The sequence below is a fragment of the Panulirus ornatus genome, chromosome 9 (genome assembly GCF_036320965.1).
Source record: "Panulirus ornatus isolate Po-2019 chromosome 9, ASM3632096v1, whole genome shotgun sequence".
Classification (NCBI taxonomy): Eukaryota; Metazoa; Arthropoda; class Malacostraca; order Decapoda; family Palinuridae; genus Panulirus; species Panulirus ornatus.
This window is the reverse complement of record NC_092232.1, coordinates 49,037,373-49,059,047: the sequence shown is the minus strand read 5'-3', so window position 1 is coordinate 49,059,047 and position 21,675 is coordinate 49,037,373. Positions and strand designations below refer to the sequence as shown.

Sequence of the window (21,675 nt, the reverse complement as noted above, 5' to 3'; positions counted from 1 at the left end):
TATTATATTTAAAGTTTTTTGCTAGACAACCCTGGAAGGCAGCTCTCCCCCTTTCCTTTCCTGTGGACATCTGTGATGCTCAGGACAAATGAACTTACAGCCCTATCATGTGTGCGTGTCAGGTGGATGGAACAAGGAGGAGCGGGAGACCAAATTGGAGGTGGAAGGATGCAGTGAAAAAGATTTAGAGCCATCAGGGCCTGAACATACTTGACAGCTGTTAGATATTTTGTGGCATTAGTTTATTTCACTCATGTGGTTTGGCTAATGTTTACAAAATTGTGTTTACCATTGGTACGTCTGACATGTCATATGATATGGCGTGTGAAACATTTATATGTGTTTTTCTTGTTTTAACTTGTTCCCTTCACTTGTAATAGAAAAATATGAATATTTTGAAAATTCCCAAAATTTTATGAAAACTGGGACAAAATCAGTGATGTGTAAGGGGTTAAGGATGTGCAAGTTATTTTAGAGGCTGTATGCGCATCATTAATATTGAAAATAGTGTTAATGATGATAGACAAATAGATAGATAGTCTGTTCCTGCATTTAACTGGAGAGCAATAATAAACTGGAAAAGATAGGGAGAAATAAGACTTAGGTAAACAGCTATAGAGAAAAAATGTTTTTACCAATCATATGGTTAACATTATGATTTTGGGAAAAGAAAAATAGAGGAAATTGAAGGGTAACCTTGCTGATGTGATCAGTTTGGAAAATTCTCACATTTTCTTTTTTTTTCAGCTTGAGCGGAGGCTTGCAGAAGAAAGAGTTCACCGCAGCACCCTCAGTGATGAATTAAGTCGCTTACAAGAAGTGAACCGGCTGTATGCAAAAACTGTGCACCTCCTTGGGCAGGAAATTAACAAAAATGAAATTTTGCTGCAGAAAGTGACAGTCCGTGGCACGTAGTAGGCTGGACTAATAACTGAACATTTTCTAAATTATCTGGTGGTGTAATGTTTTAAGCTATATTTTCTTATTTTTAGAAAATTGATTGAGAAATTTACAAAATACATAAGTTTACAGTTTTTGAACTAATAGGTGTGTGTATATATCATGATAAGTAATTCTACAACCTTTTCAGATCAAATATTGATCCTATGATTTTTTTTATTTAAGGTAGTTCATGAAGTACATATTTAAAAAAAGTTTGAAATGATAAAGTAGAATGTAACAATAATGTCTATTGTAAGCATAGCAAAATATTTTGAATAGCCACTTTAGATTGTTAATTTATGTAAGGAGTGATAACCCTTTGACATAATCTTAGATAAAACTTTTGAAAAATATGGTAATGCATCAGAAGTAAGTCAGAATATATGAAAATATTTTCTTGAGCATACATTTGTGTGCTAAAATGTGTACATTTTTCTTATTAAGCATAGGACATCATTTTGAAGAGACTGGTTTATTCTCAAAATGTGTATCCGATTTGCACAAAAGTGTATGACAGACACAAAAAGGGATTTTTTTCTGATAGGGTTTTCATTGTAAAGATATATGCACACACTAGAAATGTTCATTTGTTGTTGGCCAAGGAGAAAGTCCAGACAGCTCGCCCTCTTCATTTCCAGGGAGAAGAGACAAGATGATGGCCTTTAATCATATCAAGATGGGATTGTGCTTGTGGATATTTGAAATATTTTTCATTGTTATATTAGTCAGGTATTGTGATACTGCAAAATAGTTTGATATGAGAAGGTAGGCTTCCATGTGGGAGACTCCAGTTGAACAATCTATGACACTTCTACCATGCAAATTAAGTAAGATATTTATTGTACATTCCTATAAACATATCATAAATAGAGGGAATAAATGTAGGATGAACATCAAAATTTATGTAATGATAGAAAGAAAAGATATGGCACTCACAAAGTACTATAGCCACACAAAAAAAAAAAATCATATTTAGGCTGCAAGGGGAATGTTCTATGGGTTATAAAAAAAAATGAGATTAAGAAACAACTGAAGTGACACAGCTTGAAGAACTGTTTGGCTTGGCATTTATACTCGGTACAGCAGTGCATTAAACTATTGTATTTGTATCTCTAAAGAGGAGTAAAGATGGACAAAACAAAAAATTATTTGAAAATGGATTAGGGAAAAGCAAATGGACAATCCCTAGGAGCCAAAAAAGTTTAAAGTGGGGTCTTCTAGCATTTTGCAGCTTGGCTCACAAATTATTAAAGATAGACACATGTAGGATCTGGTGTTAGGGATAATGAGACGGCACCCTTTGAGTAATGGCAAGGTGCATAAAAAGTGACTAGGTTTTAGTGATCAGTGGTATAAACACAAAGGTGACTAATGTCAGAAAGTAAGAAGAGTTCCCAGTGAATGCTGGTCTGCAGCAAGGGTGTGTTATGTCCCCATGGTTGTTTAATTTGTTTATAGATGGGTGCCACCCCATCCCACAGGAAACGGCATCACCATCCCCTGCGTCATCAAGGTAGCACCAGGAAAACAGACAAATAAAGGCCACATTCGTTCACAGTTTCTAGCTGTCATTTGTAATGCCCCAAAACCACAGCTCCCTATCCACATCCAGGCCCCAAAGATCTTTCCATGGTTTACCTCAGATGTTTCACATGCCCTGGGTCAGTCCACTGACAGCACATCAACCATGGTATACTACATTGTTCTAATTCATTCTATTCCTTGCATGCCTCTCACCCTCCTGTATGTTCAGGCTCCAATCACTCAAAATCTTTTTCACTCCATCCTTCCAATTTAGTCTCCCACTTCTCCTTGTTCCCTCCACCTCTGACACACATAAAACCTTGAGGAAAATGAAACATAAGTTCCCAAGTTGATACACAAAGAAGTGATGTAGCTGACACTGGTGATAACAGGTGTTAAAGTGTTACCTGATGATGGTATTCAGGTCTGGCATTATGCCAGTCATTAAATTTCTTTATTTGGACAGGAAAGGGAAGTGTTTACAAATTTTGCCAATGACAAAGCTATCCAGTTTGCAATGATTTTCACTAACATTGTTACAATTCTTTGTGTATCTAATAATAGAAGATTCAATTTTATTTCTCATGGTTAAGGAGTTACAGTTTATATCTGAATTAGCATTACTCTAGTCAATACAACAATCATAATTTTTAACATGATCAAACAAATCATTTGATTCTTGTCCTGTTCTTATACTATCTTTATGTTGCTTAAAGAAACAGTGGAAGTCTCACATCTAGAAGTGCGTCTCTTCTGGCTTGAGGTCAACATACATTTCACTAGCCTCCCATACTTTCTTTGCTAACCCTGTATCACAAACAAGGGGTGAAGCTTCTTTTGACACCTGCAAATGGAAAGTAATTGCAATTATTTGCTTATGGCACATTACTTAACTGGAGCCATATCTACGTAGAAAAGAATGTAACAGGTTCTATCACATCTAAAAAATACATAAATAACTATAACCTTGAATTCTGAATACCATAAGTCCTAAATTATGACTCTGCTTTTACATATATGACAGAAAAATATTTCAGAACTTAATAATATTGATAAATGAGACTATAGTATTGTACTCTTAAAACTTTACAAAAAGTATTCAAGGCTGAACAAATTCAATACACCCATTGTGAGAAAATACCAAGTGCAGTAAGCTGTCACAAGAGGCTAGAGTTAAACAAAGATGGCCAAGTTACCCTAACAAAGTCTTCTTGACTCTCACCAAACTCAAAGTCAACCAGTCTGGGTCATGTTGCTAGTGACCTAAACACCAGTTGACCATCAGACTAGTCCTGCCTTACTTGAGAAATGCTACTTCATCTAGCTCTACATATGCAGTGAAAAGACAGAAAATACGAGGAAGAGAAATACACAACATCAACACCAATTAGCAACTCAAAGTCTCAAACCAATAAACATCTCAAGGGTTGCTGAATAATTTTCACAATTCTCTATACATTTTCTCCACTGGCACTAAATTTTGTTTGGTATTTTGATGTAAGCCAATGAGATAGAAGAAGGGAAAAAAAGTACAAAAAGAATCTTTTAAATCAATACTGACAGCTGTACAGTTACAAAAAAGGACTATCACAAACAGGGATACTGATGATAATAGAGGGCAAGGTAGTTTACACGAGAAATCTCGGCAGCAGATCAACAGAGTGTGGAGAGGAATATAGACTCGACAACACAGACAGACATACACAGAATATCAAGTGATGACGAAAGCAAAATATGCATTGTTAGAGATGAAGCAATCCAAGAAATTTATGGGCAAGCTGGTGGAGGGTTTAGAAAAGTACAAAGCACAGAGGGCCAGTGCTTGGTAGCTAAATGAAAGATTACAGAGAAAGTCAGAAACAGGATGACACTTCTACACTGAAAGATCTTGCTGAAGAAAAGATAGTAACACCAAAACTAGAAAGATTAGCATATTACAAGGGTGATACATGAAATCACATGGAAGATTAGAGAAGGAAGAAAGGGAAAAGGAGGAAATGTGTATTCAAAAGACTACTGCTGGCAATTATACAAACATCAAACTTACAAAATTGGTTTATTTCATAAAGATTTTCATCATTACCACCCTGAAAATGACCTTTGTGCTCTAATAATACACTAATTTCTTCACTGTTTGATGATTCTTATTCATGCACAGCTAAATGGAATAAAGTTTTCTTTACTTTTGACAATTACTTTGGAGCTAGTTCAGTTTTCTCTAATACTTGTTCATAGTTTCATACAATAGCAAGGTAGCACCAGGGAACAGCAAAAAAAAGGAAAAGACCTCATTCACTCACATCCATTCTCTAGGTATCATGTGTAATGAATCGAAACCACAGCTAATTACGTATATAAAGCGAATATTAATTCAAATTTCATCAAAATGAGCTTAAAATTGAAATTCATGGTAAAATGCTATGAGATATCTCTTACTCTAAACTCTTGGTCATATACAAGATATCTGAGAAGACATAAACGCAGAGCAAAAACTATCACTTTGTATATCAAAATTTTGGGTGGCTAACAACAAACAACACTAATATACACGACACAAAAATTATATGCTCTCAAATGTCTCACTGAAACAACATTTGGCCATCAAAAAACCTTACTATTCTCAAGAAATAGTTCATATGGACAACAACACACTTTGCTGTTGCATCCTGGTACAACACGATATCCAAAACCAACACATACTTCAAATAACACAAAAGAGCCTCAGAACAGGATACACCCATACAACAAACATAAATCACCTACATACAGAACCCCAAATCCTACACTGACAAAAGTGTTGGACATAACAAGCACACATTTTATTGAGGGCCTGTGCTACCCACTCAGAAACCATCACTCAATCCACAAAAAGAATTACACCCTAGCCTTACAAAAGACCTTGCCTACTTGTGTTGCCACCATTCCATTGAAAAAAGAAAATGATTTAATCCTTGTCTACCCATAACTGACCCACGACAGACCAAACTTCAAGACCTCATTTCTGACTTCTCTGGGACTACCAAGGGGATATGACGGACTATCAGAAAGTCACAAGATTCTCATACAGGCACCCTGGAGCATCATCAACAATGGAGCTACATTGCATACTCATCAACAAAAATTACTCTTTATGGAATGAATAGCTCTGCATCCTTACTGATATGTATGGTAACTATAAGATCCACTGACCTTACAATCCTCGAAAAATTCTCCAGTAATAGTGGCAGCTTCCTCTGACACAGCCAAGTGAATAATTGTTTGGGCCCCCTGTTGTGCAGTCTGTCCAGGATGAATCCTTATTAGTACATACTATTTCATCTTAAGGAAAAAATCCTAAACTGCAGAAGAATGTTAAAGACAAGCTTTCTAGAAACAATGCTAATATACAAATGGATAAACAACTAGTGTAAATACATTCTGTGAGGTTCATATAAAAATGTCAAACAGCAACCCTGCTGATACACACACATTCATGTGAATCCACAGGCAAAAATGTTAAGTTCACCTAATCTACACAGAAACTGAATCAAAGATATGATAGTTATGAAATTTCTAACAACAAGTGTTCTCTCTATCTATCTATAACTTTGATGCCCATTCCCTTTGGAAACTCCCTCAAGGGGGTAGCCACGGCAAAAGTCTCCATTACTGTTGAACTGACCTAAGAGCATTAAGTATATAGAATGTAGCAGCATAAACTTGAATGATGCTCAAAAATGTCAGAAATCAAAGTTGAATGATCAGTCTGCATTTAATATAATCATAATTCTCTTTTTTGCATGAAATGGAAACTGACAATATTACTTGAAATTCTCATTTGTACCACAGAACTATGCATATAGGAGTGTATGATAAAGTCTGGAAAATTTAGTGTATAATCTTGATCATACGTGCTTTCATTAAATATTTCCTTTAGTTATCCATGCATTTTTCAAAATAATCAATTGAAAAAATCCAGTTACATTTACTTAATTGGTATATCTATTTCATAATACTTGAAAAAGATTATAGGCAGGTTGAAAAGTCTTTTATATCTCCACTTTCCAACTGTATGAATACTGTACTGTCTTGTCTCCACTTTCCAATTGTATGAATATTGTACTGTCTGTTTTCAACTAAAATGTATAATGATGAAGGAAGTGCACGTTTACCAGGAATTTCAAGTAAAAACGAAAAATTTCTCTTACTTCAGAAAGAACAAAAAGGCATAGGCAAAACTTAGCTGTCATAGCTATCTCAGGTGAAAACAGAGTTTGAGAAAAACAAAGATGTTAATCAGAATTCCAGTCTTTTCAATTTTGCTTTATATATATGATTATTATTTATCTTATTTATTATAATTTGTCACTGTCTCCCGCGTTAGCGTGGTAGCCCAAGGAAACAAATGAAAGAATGGCCCAACCCACCCACATACACATGTATATACATACACGTCCACACACACACATATAAATACCTATACATCTCAACGTATACATACATATACACACACACAGACATATACATATATACACATGTACATAATTCATACTGTCTGCCCTTATTCATTCCCATCACCACCCAGCCACACATGAAATGACAACCCCCTCCCCCGCATGTGTGCGAGGTAGCACTATGAAAAGACAACAAAGGCCACATTCGTTCACACTCAGTCTCTAGCTGTCATGTATAATGCACCGAAACCACAGCTCCCTTTCCACATCCAGGCCCCACAGAATATATCATCATCAGCTTCCCATCTCTCATATTGAAAGGTCTCATTATGACACTGCTCAATATCTGACTGATAGTAAAGTTTTAACACATTAATGGAAGCTATAGAACTGCCAGATGCAATTTGACAATACGTGGAAGGAGAAGAATTGGTGATTATAATCAAGTTGTTAAGGGAAATTGCATCTGATTTGGAGTCATCTAGCAAGGAGATACTTAAGAAAGACTGAGAAACTTGTAAAAAAGATGGAATTAAGGATGGTTTTCAACAAGTGACAAATCAAAAGGATGATAGGGATAAAAGCAAAGAATAGAGTCAGAAGCCAAAAAATTGGAGACACCAAATGAGGCAAGAGGACTATAATAGCACTGTATAGAGGTCAAGACTGTTAGCAGATAGTAAAGTCACACTGAAAGCAAAGTATTAAAATGCTGAGGGATAAGAAGTTATTGACATAAAGCTGGAATTCAAGGATTATTTAAGGGAACATGTTCTTTATACTGTTGAAGTCAAGGAAACAAAGCTGATTAATGAAACATGATTTCACCTGTGTTACCAAGAGGAGCACATGATAGTAAAAAGAGAAACAGAAGGCAAAAGGAGTGGAGTTTCAGATAATGGTGAAAGATGGTCCATTCACACAACGCTTAACGGTAAGAGTAACTGTAGGAAAGACGTGCATAATGTAGTTAGTAGATAATCCTCCACAGAATTTTGACAATCAAGAAGAAATATATGATTATAACAATGAACGAACAATCAGGAAGGTGCATGAAGCAGTAAATCATGCTTTTCTTAGAGATGGTACCGATTATATGGGATTTCAATCATACAGAGACAGACTGGGGGAATATAGATTCTCATGATAACAGAGTCAAGGAGACAAGTTTTTAGAGTGCATATAGGAAAATTTCCAACATGTCAGTGAGTGCACTAGCATGAGAAGTAACAAACCATCACTGCTTGATCTTATATTTACATATACTAACATGATGCACCAGTTGAAAAAGTGATCATGTAATGGTTAAGTATGACCATGTAGTATTGAGGATGTCAAAAAAGCAGAGATGAAACAAGGCTAAAAGAGGATATATAATCATGGAAACTAAACAAACCTCAGTAATTCCTCTAGTTACATAGATTAAGAAGTGGAGTTCAGCAGCCAGGAAGCCATGGTAAAAGGTTCTATGAAATTTACAATGATGGAGTAGAACATGGGTACCTCTACCCTCAAATACAAAAGGAAGGTAAAGGAAGTAGGAAGAATAGTTTAACAGATGTCAAAATGCAAATGATCTCCAAGATGAGCAGTGGTTAAGACATAGACAAAACTCCAGGCAACTAGTATTTGTATGGCATCAGAGAGAAAAGAACGAGTTTAGTAGGATATGAAAGGATGAAGAGAAAAATGTAGAAAAGGATACTGTGGACAAGGCAAAAGAAAATTCCAAAGTTTATCATATATTAATCAGGAGAAAACTGTCATTAGAAAAGCAGCTAATCAGGCCTAAGAATTCAGAGGGACAAATTGTTGAGGATGATGTAAATACATGCGCGGAAGTGAAAAATAAGTTCAACAGTATTTTCACAATGGGATGGAATGGGGAGGAAGTTTTAGAAAGTATTGATATATCTAGAAAAGACATTAACAAAAAACTGGAGCTTTAACTCAGGCAAGGATCATTGTCCTGATGAAATATCATATGTGCTGAAGATGCATAAATACACACAAGACACTCGAAATGACATTCATGATGTCATTGGAGAAAAGTAGTGTCAAGAGAATGAAAAAGGGTAAATGACATACCTTTCAATAAGAAATGAAACTGGGAAGATACGCTTAACTACAGACCAGGTTCTGGAAAAGAAAACTGAAAGCAAATGGATGGCTTTTTAAAGGGAAGAAATGACGTAAGTGAGAGGCAGTCAAAAGTTATAAACTTCTCAGATTTCTGAGACAGTGAGCTCTGTCTTAGACAAAGGGAAAGCTGGATTGACTGCTTGTATCTAGACTGCCTCAAAGCACCTGACACTATCCCATGTGGTAGGCTGGTTATGAAGGAGAGTCACAAGGCAGGAAAAAAGAGGAAACTCCTCCAATGGACAGAAGATTATCTAAGTAGAGGGAAACTGAGGAAGAATGTTAAGGGAGCCTTCTCAAAATGGGTGGGTCACCAGTGGCGTACTACAGAGTTCTATTCTGGGCCCGTTATTCTTTCTGATTTATGTAAATAACTTCCCAGAAGGTATGACTCCTACTTGAGTATGTTTGACGATGATACACAGTGTCATGAGGGAAGTGGAAAGCCAGGAGGATTTCACCTGTTTAAAAGGACAGACTCCTTGACAGACTCCAAAGATGGTCAATACATGGCTGATTAAATATAACCGAAGTTAATAAAAAATAATCGTTAAGGTTAACAGTTAAAATGGGCATCAATATGAGTATTATCAAGCAGGCTATTAGCTACAACATTGTATATGAGGGATCCCTAACCTGTTGTCAGAGTCCCCCATTATGAGAATAGGAAAGGAAAAGGAAACAAGCTATCTACTGGAAAATGTTAGAACTACTTTTAAGTATAAGGACAATGAAATATTTAGCAAGCTCTTCACATCCTAAATATGGTCAAAACTAGAACACATTGCTCAAGTTTGGTCACTGCACTTAAAGAAGCACATAAAGCTGATGGCAAAGATAATACTAGAAAAAAAGAGCTGAGTTACTGAAAAAGGCTAGAATCCTTACATTTGCTCATAATAGAAGAGAAAAGAGTGAGGGGAGATCTGAATAAAATCTGAAGTTTTTAACTGGACTGATGATGAAAAAAGCAAATAACACCTTGAAAAAAGCAGGGACAGAACCACCAATGAAAACATAACATGAAAATAAGCATGAAACTTGTTAAAAGTGTAACACTGTACTGTCAGAGTAGAAGAGTGAACAAGTGTCTTAAAACTAAAGAAGAGATGTGTTATAGAATGGATACACAAAATTTTAAAATGTACAATAACAGAGAATGTTCAAGAAATGGGACCTTATGAGTGCTAAACTCCCTCCCTGTACAGAACAAAGAGGTAAGAAAAATACATAACCAAGGAAAAAATAACACTAACCTTGCCCAAAAAGGGAACAATATGGTTTATAATGCTAAACAAGATGGTATTACTCTTCTGGAAGATATCAGTTGCTACAAGTCCTGGACATAAGGCATTCACCACAACTCCTATAAAAACAAATAACATGTTCAATCAGATACACTGTTCAATAATCATTAAATAACAAGATCTACACACACAAAATTATACTGTATACTTTTATGGTGAAATGGTTTGGAAGTTTAAATAAAAGCCTATGTACATAGACAAAGTTGTCTCCCTCAACCAAAAACCTTCACCAAAATTTAAAAAAAAAAGTTCATCATATGCCATTTAAACAACCATAGTCAATTAAATCCAGGAAGTCATAGATATTTAAAGCTTGACACAAGGCTTAAGCATTCAACTCTTGGCACATCAATGCCATTTAAAACCACTGCTTACCTAATGGTTCACTGCATCATTCTTCACTCTCACTTTCCTCTGTTAAGCTTAGAGATTAAATCTTCCTTTAATATCATCAAAATCTTTCCTCATATCTACTACCATCAATTGAACCCCACAAAATCTCATTATTTTTACATTATGCAGCAAGGCAGGGGGAACTGCATGAAAGAGTGTATGTGACATACTCTCTGGATAATTTTCTCTGGGGAATCTGAACCTTGTGGATACTTCTGGTGACCAATTAGAGTTGCATCTGATACATGGCATCTATACACACCTCAAGTGAGTTAAAGCACAAAATGTACCTACTTATATTTGACACTTACTTCATTAGGTGTTATCTATTGTGAGATATGGGTAAAGGGTAGCAACGAAAATTGAAAGCAAGAGCCAGGAAGATTAAAAAATAGGATGGAGACAATATGATGAGAAAAGCACCGGAAGCAATATTGCTAATGAAAAAAACATCAATACCAGAGTAGGGAGCATCACTTAGGTTAACAGAGAACCAGAAATGGTGCTTTATGATTAGCCAGTTTGAGACAGATAAGCACAAGTATTGGGCCAATTAGAAACTCTTCTAAGCATCCAGTTTCTTGGTCTAACATTTCTGGATACATGTTTGTGTATCTGCCAGGATGTATCATTATTCTCTTGAAGATATTGTCAAACTAGATTAAAGAATAAATTTCTGGCTTCTGCTTTCAGTTTTTGTCGTTAAAGTTTACTCTAAACTTCACTACTCACTGCAAGCATGCCCAACTTTGTGGTGTGCTGAATACAAAAATTAAAGAAGTAGCAGTTAATCCTCAGAAGAGATGCATGAATGGTTATCAAAATGCCTAACTTTTCCCTGATGTGACACCTGACTGCTTGCTGATTCTGAAATATTTGGTAAAATCTAAATGAGTCTGATGAGTGCTTATAAATTACACACAAAATTCATTAGTTTAGGTCACAAATCATTACACAGCACAGAGAGTATTTTCTGTTATTCTCAGTGAATAACTTCAAACTACATTTTATGAGGGAAAAGTTCCTTGACAATTTTGGTGGACGTTACTTTTTCTTGTTTTACATGCACCTATATCAGCTGTTACTAACACTTAAAATCTTCATAATGAAACAAAGATCCCAATACAGTCACACCTCAACATGCTCAGTACTCAGTTTTATGCAACTGCCCTAGACCCCTTCTATCAAAACTACTTCATAACAATCCGCCAATCCATACTAGATAAAAAAGCGTATCCCTAACTCAAACTTTGGTAACTTGTACTCAGTGATCCCCCTAACTTCAACATATATAACACTAACAAAACATATACACAATAACATAACCCAAAAAGCACTAAACAATCAACCTTCTAACTTAATCTTAAACTCCAACCTTGCAGACATACATCCATCAGAAACTATACTGCCCAAACAAACATGAGTCACACTCTCCTGTTTATGCCTAAAAAACCATTTCAACATATTCCATGATCCTTCATGCCCACATTGCAACTACTATAAAGAAGACACCAAGCACTTAATACTGATTTTGCCCCACATTCTCAGCCCATGGACACACACGTATCAAACTTTTTATGAGTTGTGGTCCTAAGTGGTGGACATGGCCAGCTTCCTGTGCACTGCAGGAGCCTCAAGGGCATACAAGTGTTACAGGGTTCCACTTGCATGAGGTCACACTGCAAATGAAGAGTCACCTTTGGTGAAGCAGTACCACAAGGAGTACAGTCTCAATCAAAGGCAGCCAAATATGCCAGCAACTAGATATAGTGCAGCCATGGGCTGTAGAAGTCTTTAGGAAGTTCTGAGTAACATCAGGTTTCTTACACAAAAACTGGTCCTGGGGTAAACATAGATAAAAATAATAAATACATGTAGGTGTTACTGAAAACTACCTTCTTTTGGTTACACCATTAGTGAAATGTTACCTTTGTGGTGGATGTATCACTATCAGTCAATGGAAGAGAGTAAAGTCTTATCAAAGAACTATTAGTTTTAAAAGTCCGTTATTTCCCTAATGTTGCTAAACACTTCCTATGTGAGGTTACCTTGTGTATAAAAATTCACCTTTGATAAGGTTGTATCGTCATCATTGGACAAAAAAGGAGTGCAAGCTTATCAAAGAATTTTTAAATTCGTGGAGACTTAGTTTTCTCCTACTGACTGTAATCAAGCCTTGGAGCAGCAGGTGCCCAATAAAATGTACTCCAGATATACATAATAATTTACATACCCTAGCTCCAACAAGGTATTCACTAACTGACCAGTCCCAAGAGGAAAATGAACAAGTGGGTTGACTATGGGCCAACTGCCCAGCCAAAGATTTGAACGGGAGCCTACCACTACATAATTCAGAGTCAGCAGCATATCATCTCACCTGTCTCCTTCATCAGCTCAGCTAAATGACGAGCGAAAAGAATGTTACAAGCCTTGGACTGGCTGTAAGCATGAAATGCTTGATAGTTTCCATTCTCGTAATTCAGGGCCTGCAAGAAAAAACTGTATTCAGTGGAGATAAAATTCTCATACGCCTGAAGCACAATTTTTTCTCATAATGAATACAATTTCTTTTTAATTTCTAAATTGCAAAATCAATTACAACATCATTCACACTAAACTAGATTATAAAATCATTTCTATTTATTTATTATACTTAATCACTGTCTCCTGCGTTAGCGAGGTAGCGCAAGGAAACAGATGAAAGAATGGCCCAACCTAACCACATACACATGTATAAACACCCACACACGCATATATAAATTCCTATACATTTCAAAGTATACATACATAAACATACACAGACATTTACATATATACACATGTACATATTCATACTTGCTGCCTCCATCCATTCTCGTAGCCACCCCACCACACATGTAATAGCTTCCATGGTTCCATCCGCTGCTAAATCCACTCCAAGATATCTAAAACACTTCACTTCCTCCAGTTTTTCTCCATTCAAACTTACTTCCCAATTAACTTGTCGTCCCTCAACCCTACTGAACCTAATAACCTTGCTCTTATTCACACTTACTCTCACCTTTCTTCTTTCACACACTTTACCAAACTGTCACCAACTTCTGCAGTTTCTCATACTTACCATAAAGGAAAGCAGAGGTAATGTTATAGTTTGAAAAACTTTTCCTCCCTGAAGTGGTGCCCACGAGCAATTTTTTCCATTTTTCCATAAGCCTGGCAATCCCCCCCCCCCAACCTTTTATTCCCCATAAAACCCTTTTTTTTCTTAATTCTGTGACTGCCTTGGGTTGGCAATCATGATTTTTAAAATGTGTGAGTGTCATCTAACTGGTGTGAGGCAAGGCTAGTGACGTCAGACTGGAGGTAGTTGCAGACTGGCCGAGAACAACCCTGTTAAGATGAGCACATTGCTCCCAACCCAATAAGCCATTCACAAAGGGTGAGTTAGGATGCTGCCTCCCCATTGAATTAACAAGCAGCACCCTAGCTGGTGCATTTCCAAAAAATGCATCTCAATGGTCACAAGAAACCATTTCAGAGAGAAAAGTTTTCTCAACCTTCAAAACCAACATTTTTTGATTGTCAATCATGATTTCATTAAATGTTTGGAATGAACCTATACTATTGGGCATGCTGTACAGGTTATCCTCACTAAATGAATAAGAATGTCCACAACTCATGGGTTACCAGACAGACAGGCACTTGCAGACACTCACAATGTTAAAAGCTACAGACAAAATGATGTGCACTGATTGTTAAAGGTTACAGACAAAATGTTGAGAGTTGATTCAACATATGTGACTCACATTAAATAACCCACTGCACTGACTTATCTTCAGCCACCATAAGACCGATGTTGAACTGACTGCAGATGAGACTTTGGAAATATTAAATTTCATAATACAGATTAAACATCAGATTAAAAGAGCATTTGCTGTAAAACACTCCAAACTTTTGGGAAGCAGATTATGTAGGGGCTATCATGTGAGATTGCCAGGAGAAAAGTATGGCTATACCCACCATGTTTATCTTGAGTGATAAACTGTCATGCTTTAATATTTATGTGAGGAACCAATAAGATTTAAAAAGAGACACAGGGAGAAATTGTGTATTGCACTATTGAATTTAACCAGGTTACTGCTTCCCCATTCCAAGATAATGTACAAGTCCAAAACATGAGGATTATGTTTAATGTACGAGATATGTAGGTAGTAGCTGATAATATACCAAGGAGGTATGTTACCAGTATTACCCACCTGGGTATAAGGAGGGTTAGTGGTGGCTGTCTAGTGAGTCAGCACTTCAGCAATTGTCAAGTTACACTCCTCTGACCCAGGTAACTGTCTTTTCTTTCTGCCTCACCTACATATGGATTACAGGCACTCTGTCTATTGATATACAATCTCTCCTTATTATACATAACAATTCACAACACTAAACTCACACAGCTCATTCTTCATAATTCTCGATTTTCCAGGGGTAAGCTCTATGTGCTAGCCCTGCCAATTGGCAAAATGGTTGGAGCAATTGATAGAAGCAGTGGGTAGGGAAAATTTAGGCAGGAGCATTAGGAAGTAGTAGTTAGAAGGAACAATAAGTAGGAGCCTCTGCAAACACTGCTATAGAGTTGCCTTCTGCCAGTGGCCTGTTAAGGGTGAGGCACAAAGGCTAAGAAGTGGCACTGGAATTCACTAGTCATGAAGACTCTAATGCTATGGCCAATCCCTTGAAAGTTTCCAATTGGAAAAAGATCTCAAAGGTATAGACAGAAAGATAGATGGAAATCATCATTACAGTGAGTTCTTTGAGCCATACACTACCACTAGCAAGTAAATGTTTAAGACACTTATATATTTGCGATGCTGTTTTTAGTTTCATATTGATCTTTTAGATGCATTTCTTCATATCTGATTGCTCTATATCATATACACATATCTGATTGCTCTATATCATATACACAAATGATTAAAACATACTGTACCAACCACCATTACAAAGAGTTTATTAAATACTGTTACTGGTGTGAAATCTGGGGAGGGAGCCCTACTGAGCTCCTGATGTAAGGAATGGCTAGATACAGTAATGGGCAGGAAAGTGTAGTGCACATTTCAAAATCATAACATGCCCTTATAGACCAAAATATGGATATCTTCTGTTTTTTTTTTAAAGCTGTGGATGCATATTACATCCACAATATGCCAGCGTATTTTGAATGATGCACACAGAGATAATTGTATGCAAGAGTATTATATCTATTTTATTTATCTTACTTTGTCGCTGTCTCCCGCGTTAGCGAGGTAGCACAAGGAAACAGACGAAAGATTGGCCCAACCCACCCACATACACATGTATATACATACATGTCCACACACGCAAATATACATACCTATACATCTCAGCGTATACATATGTATACTCACATGGACATATACATATATACACATGTACATAAGGTATAAGTTTGTTGAGTATTCCTGGTAAATTATATGGGAGGGTATTGATTGAGAGGGTGAAGGCATGTACAGAGCATCAGATTGGGGAAGAGCAGTGTGGTTTCAGAAGTGGTAGAGGATGTGTGGATCAGGTGTTTGCTTTGAAGAATGTATGTGAGAAATACTTAGAAAAGCAAATGGATTTGTATGTAGCATTTATGGATCTGGAGAAGGCATATGATAGAGTTGATAGAGATGCTCTGTGGAAGGTATTAAGAATATATGGTGTGGGATGAAAGTTGTTAGAAGCAGTGAAAAGTTTTTATCGAGGATGTAAGGCATGTGTACGTGTAGGAAGAGAGGAAAGTGATTGGTTCTCAGTGAATGTAGGTTTGCGGCAGGGGTGTGTGATGTCTCCATGGTTGTTTAATTTGTTTATGGATGGGGTTGTTAGGGAGGTAAATGCAAGAGTCTGGAAAGAGGGGCAAGTATGAAGTCTGTTGGGGATGAGAGAGCTTGGGAAGTGAGTCAGTTGTTGTTCGCTGATGATACAGCGCTGGTGGCTGATTCATGTGAGAAACTGCAGAGCTGGTGACTGAGTTTGGTAAAGTGTGTGGAAGAAGAAAGTTAAGAGTAAATGTGAATAAGAGCAAGGTTATTAGGTACAGTAGGGTTGAGGGTCAAGTCAATTGGGAGGTGAGTTTGAATGGAGAAAAACTGGAGGAAGTGAAGTGTTTTAGATATCTGGGAGTGGATCTGTCAGCGGATGGAACCATGGAAGCGGAAGTGGATCATAGGGTGGGGGAGGGGGCGAAAATTCTGGGAGCCTTGAAGAATGTGTGGAAGTCGAGAACATTATCTCAGGAAAGCAAAAATGGGTATGTTTGAAGGAATAGTGGTTCCAACAATGTTGTATGGTTGCGAGGCGTGGGCTATGGATAGAGTTGTGCGCAGGAGGATGGATGTGCTGGAAATGAGATGTTTGAGGACAATGTGTGGTGTGAGGTGGTTTGATCGAGTAAGTAACGTAAGGGTAAGAGAGATGTGTGGAAATAAAAAGAGCGTGGTTGAGAGAGCAGAAGAGGGTGTTTTGAAATGGTTTGGGCACATGGAGAGAATGAGTGAGGAAAGATTGACCAAGAGGATATATGTGTCGGAGGTGGAGGGAACGAGGAGAAGAGGGAGACCAAATTGGAGGTGGAAAGATGGAGTGAAAAAGATTTTGTGTGATCGGGGCCTGAACATGCAGGAGGGTGAAAGGAGGGCAAGGAATAGAGTGAATTGGAGCGATGTGGTATACAGGGGTTGACGTGCTGTCAGTGGATTGAATCAAGGCATGTGAAGCGTCTGGGGTAAACCATGGAAAGCTGTGTAGGTATGTATATTTGCGTGTGTGGACGTGTGTATGTACGTGTGTATGGGGGTTGGGCCATTTCTTTCGTCTGTTTCCTCGCGCTACCTCGCAAACGCGGGAGACAGCGACAATAAAAAAAAAAAAAAAAAAAAAAATATGCCAGCGTATTTTGAATGATGCACACAGAGATAATTGTATGCAAGAGTATTATATCTATTTTATTTATCTTACTTTGTCGCTGTCTCCCGCGTTAGCGAGGTAGCACAAGGAAACAGATGAAAGATTGGCCCAACCCACCCACATACACATGTATATACATACATGTCCACACACGCAAATATACATACCTATACATCTCAGCGTATACATATGTATACTCACACGGACATATACATATATACACATGTACATAATTCATACTGTCTGCCTTTATTCATTCCCATCGCCACCCCGCCACACATGAAATGACAAATCCCTCCCCCGCATGTGCGCGAGGTAGCGCTAGGAAAGGAAAACAAAGGCCACATTCATTCACACGCAGTGTCTAGCTGTCATGTATAATGCACCGAAACCACAGCTCCCTTTCCACATCCAGGTCCCACAGAACTTTCCATGGTTTACCCCTAACGCTTCACATGCCCTGGTTCAATCCATTGACAGCACGTCGACCCCGGTATACCACATCATTCCAATTCACTTTATTCCATGCACGCCTTTCACCCTCCTGCATGTTCAGGCCCCGATCACTTAAAATCTTTTTCACTCCATCTTTCCACCTCCAATTTGGTTTCCCACTTCTCCTCGTTCCCTCCACCTCTGACACATATATCCTCTAGGTCAATCTTTCCTCACTCATTCTCTCCATGTGACCAAACCATTTCAAAACACCCTCTTCTGCTCTCTCAACCACACTCTTTTTATTACCACACATCTCTCTTACCCTATTATTATTTACTCGATCAAACCACCTCACACCACATATTGTCCTCAAATATCTCATTTCCAGCACATCCACCTTCCTCCACACAACTCTATCTATAGCCCATGCCTAGCAACCATATAACATTGTTAGAACCACTATTCCTTCAAACATACCCATTTTTGCTTTCCGAGATAATGTTCTTGACTTCCACACATTCTTCAATGCTCCCAGGACTTTTGCCCCCACCCCCACCCTATGATTCACTTCCGCTTCCATGGTTCCATCCGCTGCCAAATCCACTCCCAGATATCTAAAACACTGCACTTCCTCCAGTTTTTCGCCATTCAAACTTACCTCCCAATTGACTTGTCTCTCAACCCTATGTACCTAATAACCTTGCTCTTATTCACATTTACTCTTAACTTTCTTCTTTCACACACTTTACCAAACTCAGTCACCAGCTTCTGCAGTTTCTCACACGAATCAGCCATCAGTGCTGTATCATCAGTGAACAACAACTGTCTCACTTCCCAAGCTCTCTCATCCCCAACAGACTTCATACTTGCCCCTCTTTCCAAAACTCTTGCATTCACCTCCCTAACAACCCCATCCATAAACAAATGAAACAACCATGGAGACATCACACACCCCTGCAGCAAACCAACATTCACTGAGAACCAATCACTTTCCTCTCTTCCTACACGTACACATGCCTTACATCCTCGATAAAAGCTTTTCACTGCCTCTAACAACTTGCCTCCCACACCAAATATTCTTAATACCTTCCACAAGCATCTCTATCATCTCTATCATATGTCTTCTCCAGATCCATAAATGCTACATACAAATCCATTTGCTTTTCTAAGTATTTCTCACATACATTCTTCAAAGCAAACACCTGATCCACACATCCTCTACCACTTCTGAAACCACACTGCTCTTCCCCAGTCTGATGCTCTGTACATGCCTTCACCCTCTCAATCAATACTCTCCTATATAAGAGTATTAGTGAATCAAGAGCATAATTTCTCATATCTATAAATCAATGAAAGTTTACCATTAAGAGCACAATTTCTCATATCTATAAACTGATCAAAATTTACCATTAAGAGCATAATTTTTCATATCTATAAATTAATGAAAATTTACCATTAAAAGCATAACTTTTCATATCTATGTCATTCTTTTTAGAATATGCCTGATGTGGAACCATCATCTATAATAGTTACCAGGCAGATGCATTTGTCAGAAAATTCAACAAGGTCTTACATCAGTATTTCACTCTTCATTGCAACAAGGTTGCAATGTGATAATTTATCAACTTATGTTTCACAGAGAAAAACTAAATAGTTAATAGCTGTTTGAATTAAAAGACAGATATATGAATATCATAAAAAAAATAGAAAAAGTAAAATGGAGTAATAAATGGTCTCCACAATAGAGATTCCAGATCTGCAAGCATTTTTACAACTATGTCTACTTTAAGAACTATCAGTGTTATTTATAACATCCTCACACCAAACATCTGAATTCAAGCATCCAGGTAAAAAAGAGGTAATTATCTTTTTAGTACAGTATCAGCTAGTACTCAAACTACATTAGTGTTATTCTGTAGTTTCAAAGTGCATAAACGTAAATAACAACGTCACATCTACCCTCAAAGAACCACTCCAAAATCTTTGTGTGACAATCTAAAAGTAAATATATGGTGACAGTAAGCTACTATCTAACAGTAAAAATGCATCTATATGCTGACGTGAGTTGCAATACAAATGGCTTTACTTGTTTCCTATTCTTCATTATAACACATACAGGATCCAATCACCCACCTTTGGGTCTAATTTCTTAAGAGAGTTATGTGCCATCGATGCAGTCACCACCACTCGGCTGGGACTACTTTCTTTCAGCAATCCTATAAAGAGTCAAAAATATTTTTGCCTGTTATTCACAGATATTTCCTACTAAAACTAAAGACAACACTAGAAAATATTGAGAGGAACAGAAAAAGGTCAAAACAAGCACATTTTCCATAATTTCTACACCATTTATACTCGTATTCATCATCATCCTCTAACACTGTAACCCTTATCAATCTAAAGGATTAATCTTGGTAGGCAGTAAGGTGACATACGTAAAGCCTCTACCATAGAGTTCTGTGAATATGAATAAATTCTTTTGCTGAGTGAGCCATTCCACACTGATAATGCATCCCTGTTCATCTATAATAACTTTTAGTAATCCTGGGTAGCTACTTCCACTCAAATTCACATTTCTTACCTGCTTTCCTCATCTGCTTTACCTATTCACATTCAATTACCATTATACCTTTCTATTTTTCTTGTTCCTTGCTCTATCCACCATCCAAACACTGAATCACTTTTTTGGAAAATGAACAGTAAAATGTTTGATGGCTGATTCGGGTGAGAAACTGCAAAAGTTGGTGACTGAGTTTGGTAGTGTGTGTAAAAGAATAAACTTGAAAGTAAATGTGAATAAGAGCAAGGTTACTATATTCAGTAGAGTTGAGGGACAAGTTAATTGGGAGGATAGGGGATAGGGGAGAAAGAATACTTCCCACGCATTCCTCGCGTGTCGTAGAAGGTGACTAAAGGGGACGGGAGCGGGGGACCAGAAACCCTCCCCTCCTTGTATTTTAACTTTCTAAAAGGGGAAACAGAAGGAGTCACGCAGGGAGTGCTCATCCTCCTCGAAGGCTCAGATTGGGGTGACGGGAGCGGGGGACCAGAAACCCTCCCCTCCTTGTATTTTAACTTTCTAAAAGGGGAAACAGAAGGAGTCACGCAGGGAGTGCTCATCCTCCTCGAAGGCTCAGATTGGGGTGTCTAAATGTGTGTGGATGTAACCAAGATGAGAAAAAAGGAGAGATAGGTAGTATGTTTGAGGAAAGAAACCTGGATGTTTTGGCTCTGAGTGAAACGAAGCTCAAGGGTAAAGGGGAAGAGTGGTTTGGGAATGTCTTGGGAGTAAAGTCAGGGGTTAGTGAGAGGACAAGAGCAAGGGAAGGAGTAGCACTACTCCTGAAACAGGAGTTGTGGAAGTATGTGACAGAGTGTAAGAAAGTAAATTCTAGATTGATGTGGGTAAAACTGAAAGTTGATGGAGAGAGATGGGTGATTATTGGTGCATATGCACCTGGGCATGAGAAGAAAGATCATGAGAGGCAAGTGTTTTGGGAGCAGCTGAATGAGTGTGTTAGTGGTTTTGATGTACAAGACCAGGTTATAGT

The 21,675-nt window shown here is 37.6% G+C and overlaps 2 protein-coding genes across 7 annotated transcripts in view; one reads left to right on the top strand and one right to left on the bottom strand.

Moving 5' to 3' along the window:
* fidipidine (coiled-coil domain-containing protein 93) overlaps window positions 1-1,775 on the top strand; it is a 42,181-nt gene extending 40,406 nt beyond the window's left edge. For both annotated transcript variants that reach the window (XM_071665153.1, XM_071665152.1), the window contains one exon: window positions 748-1,775. In XM_071665153.1, coding sequence (XP_071521254.1) covers window positions 748-915 — 168 coding nt within the window. In that variant the 3' untranslated portion in view covers window positions 916-1,775. The remainder of the gene's footprint in view (window positions 1-747) is intronic.
* The window catches only part of LOC139750403 (retinol dehydrogenase 12-like), a 367,894-nt gene continuing 347,978 nt past the window's right edge, over window positions 1,760-21,675 (bottom strand). For all 5 annotated transcript variants that reach the window (XM_071665155.1, XM_071665158.1, XM_071665157.1 and 2 more), the window contains exons 6-10: window positions 20,258-20,340; window positions 13,119-13,227; window positions 10,298-10,407; window positions 5,656-5,745; window positions 1,760-3,310 (exon numbers count right to left, since the gene is read on the bottom strand). In XM_071665155.1, the coding sequence (XP_071521256.1) occupies window positions 3,203-3,310; window positions 5,656-5,745; window positions 10,298-10,407; window positions 13,119-13,227; window positions 20,258-20,340 (500 nt within the window). In that variant the 3' untranslated portion in view covers window positions 1,760-3,202. The remainder of the gene's footprint in view (window positions 3,311-5,655; window positions 5,746-10,297; window positions 10,408-13,118; window positions 13,228-20,257; window positions 20,341-21,675) is intronic.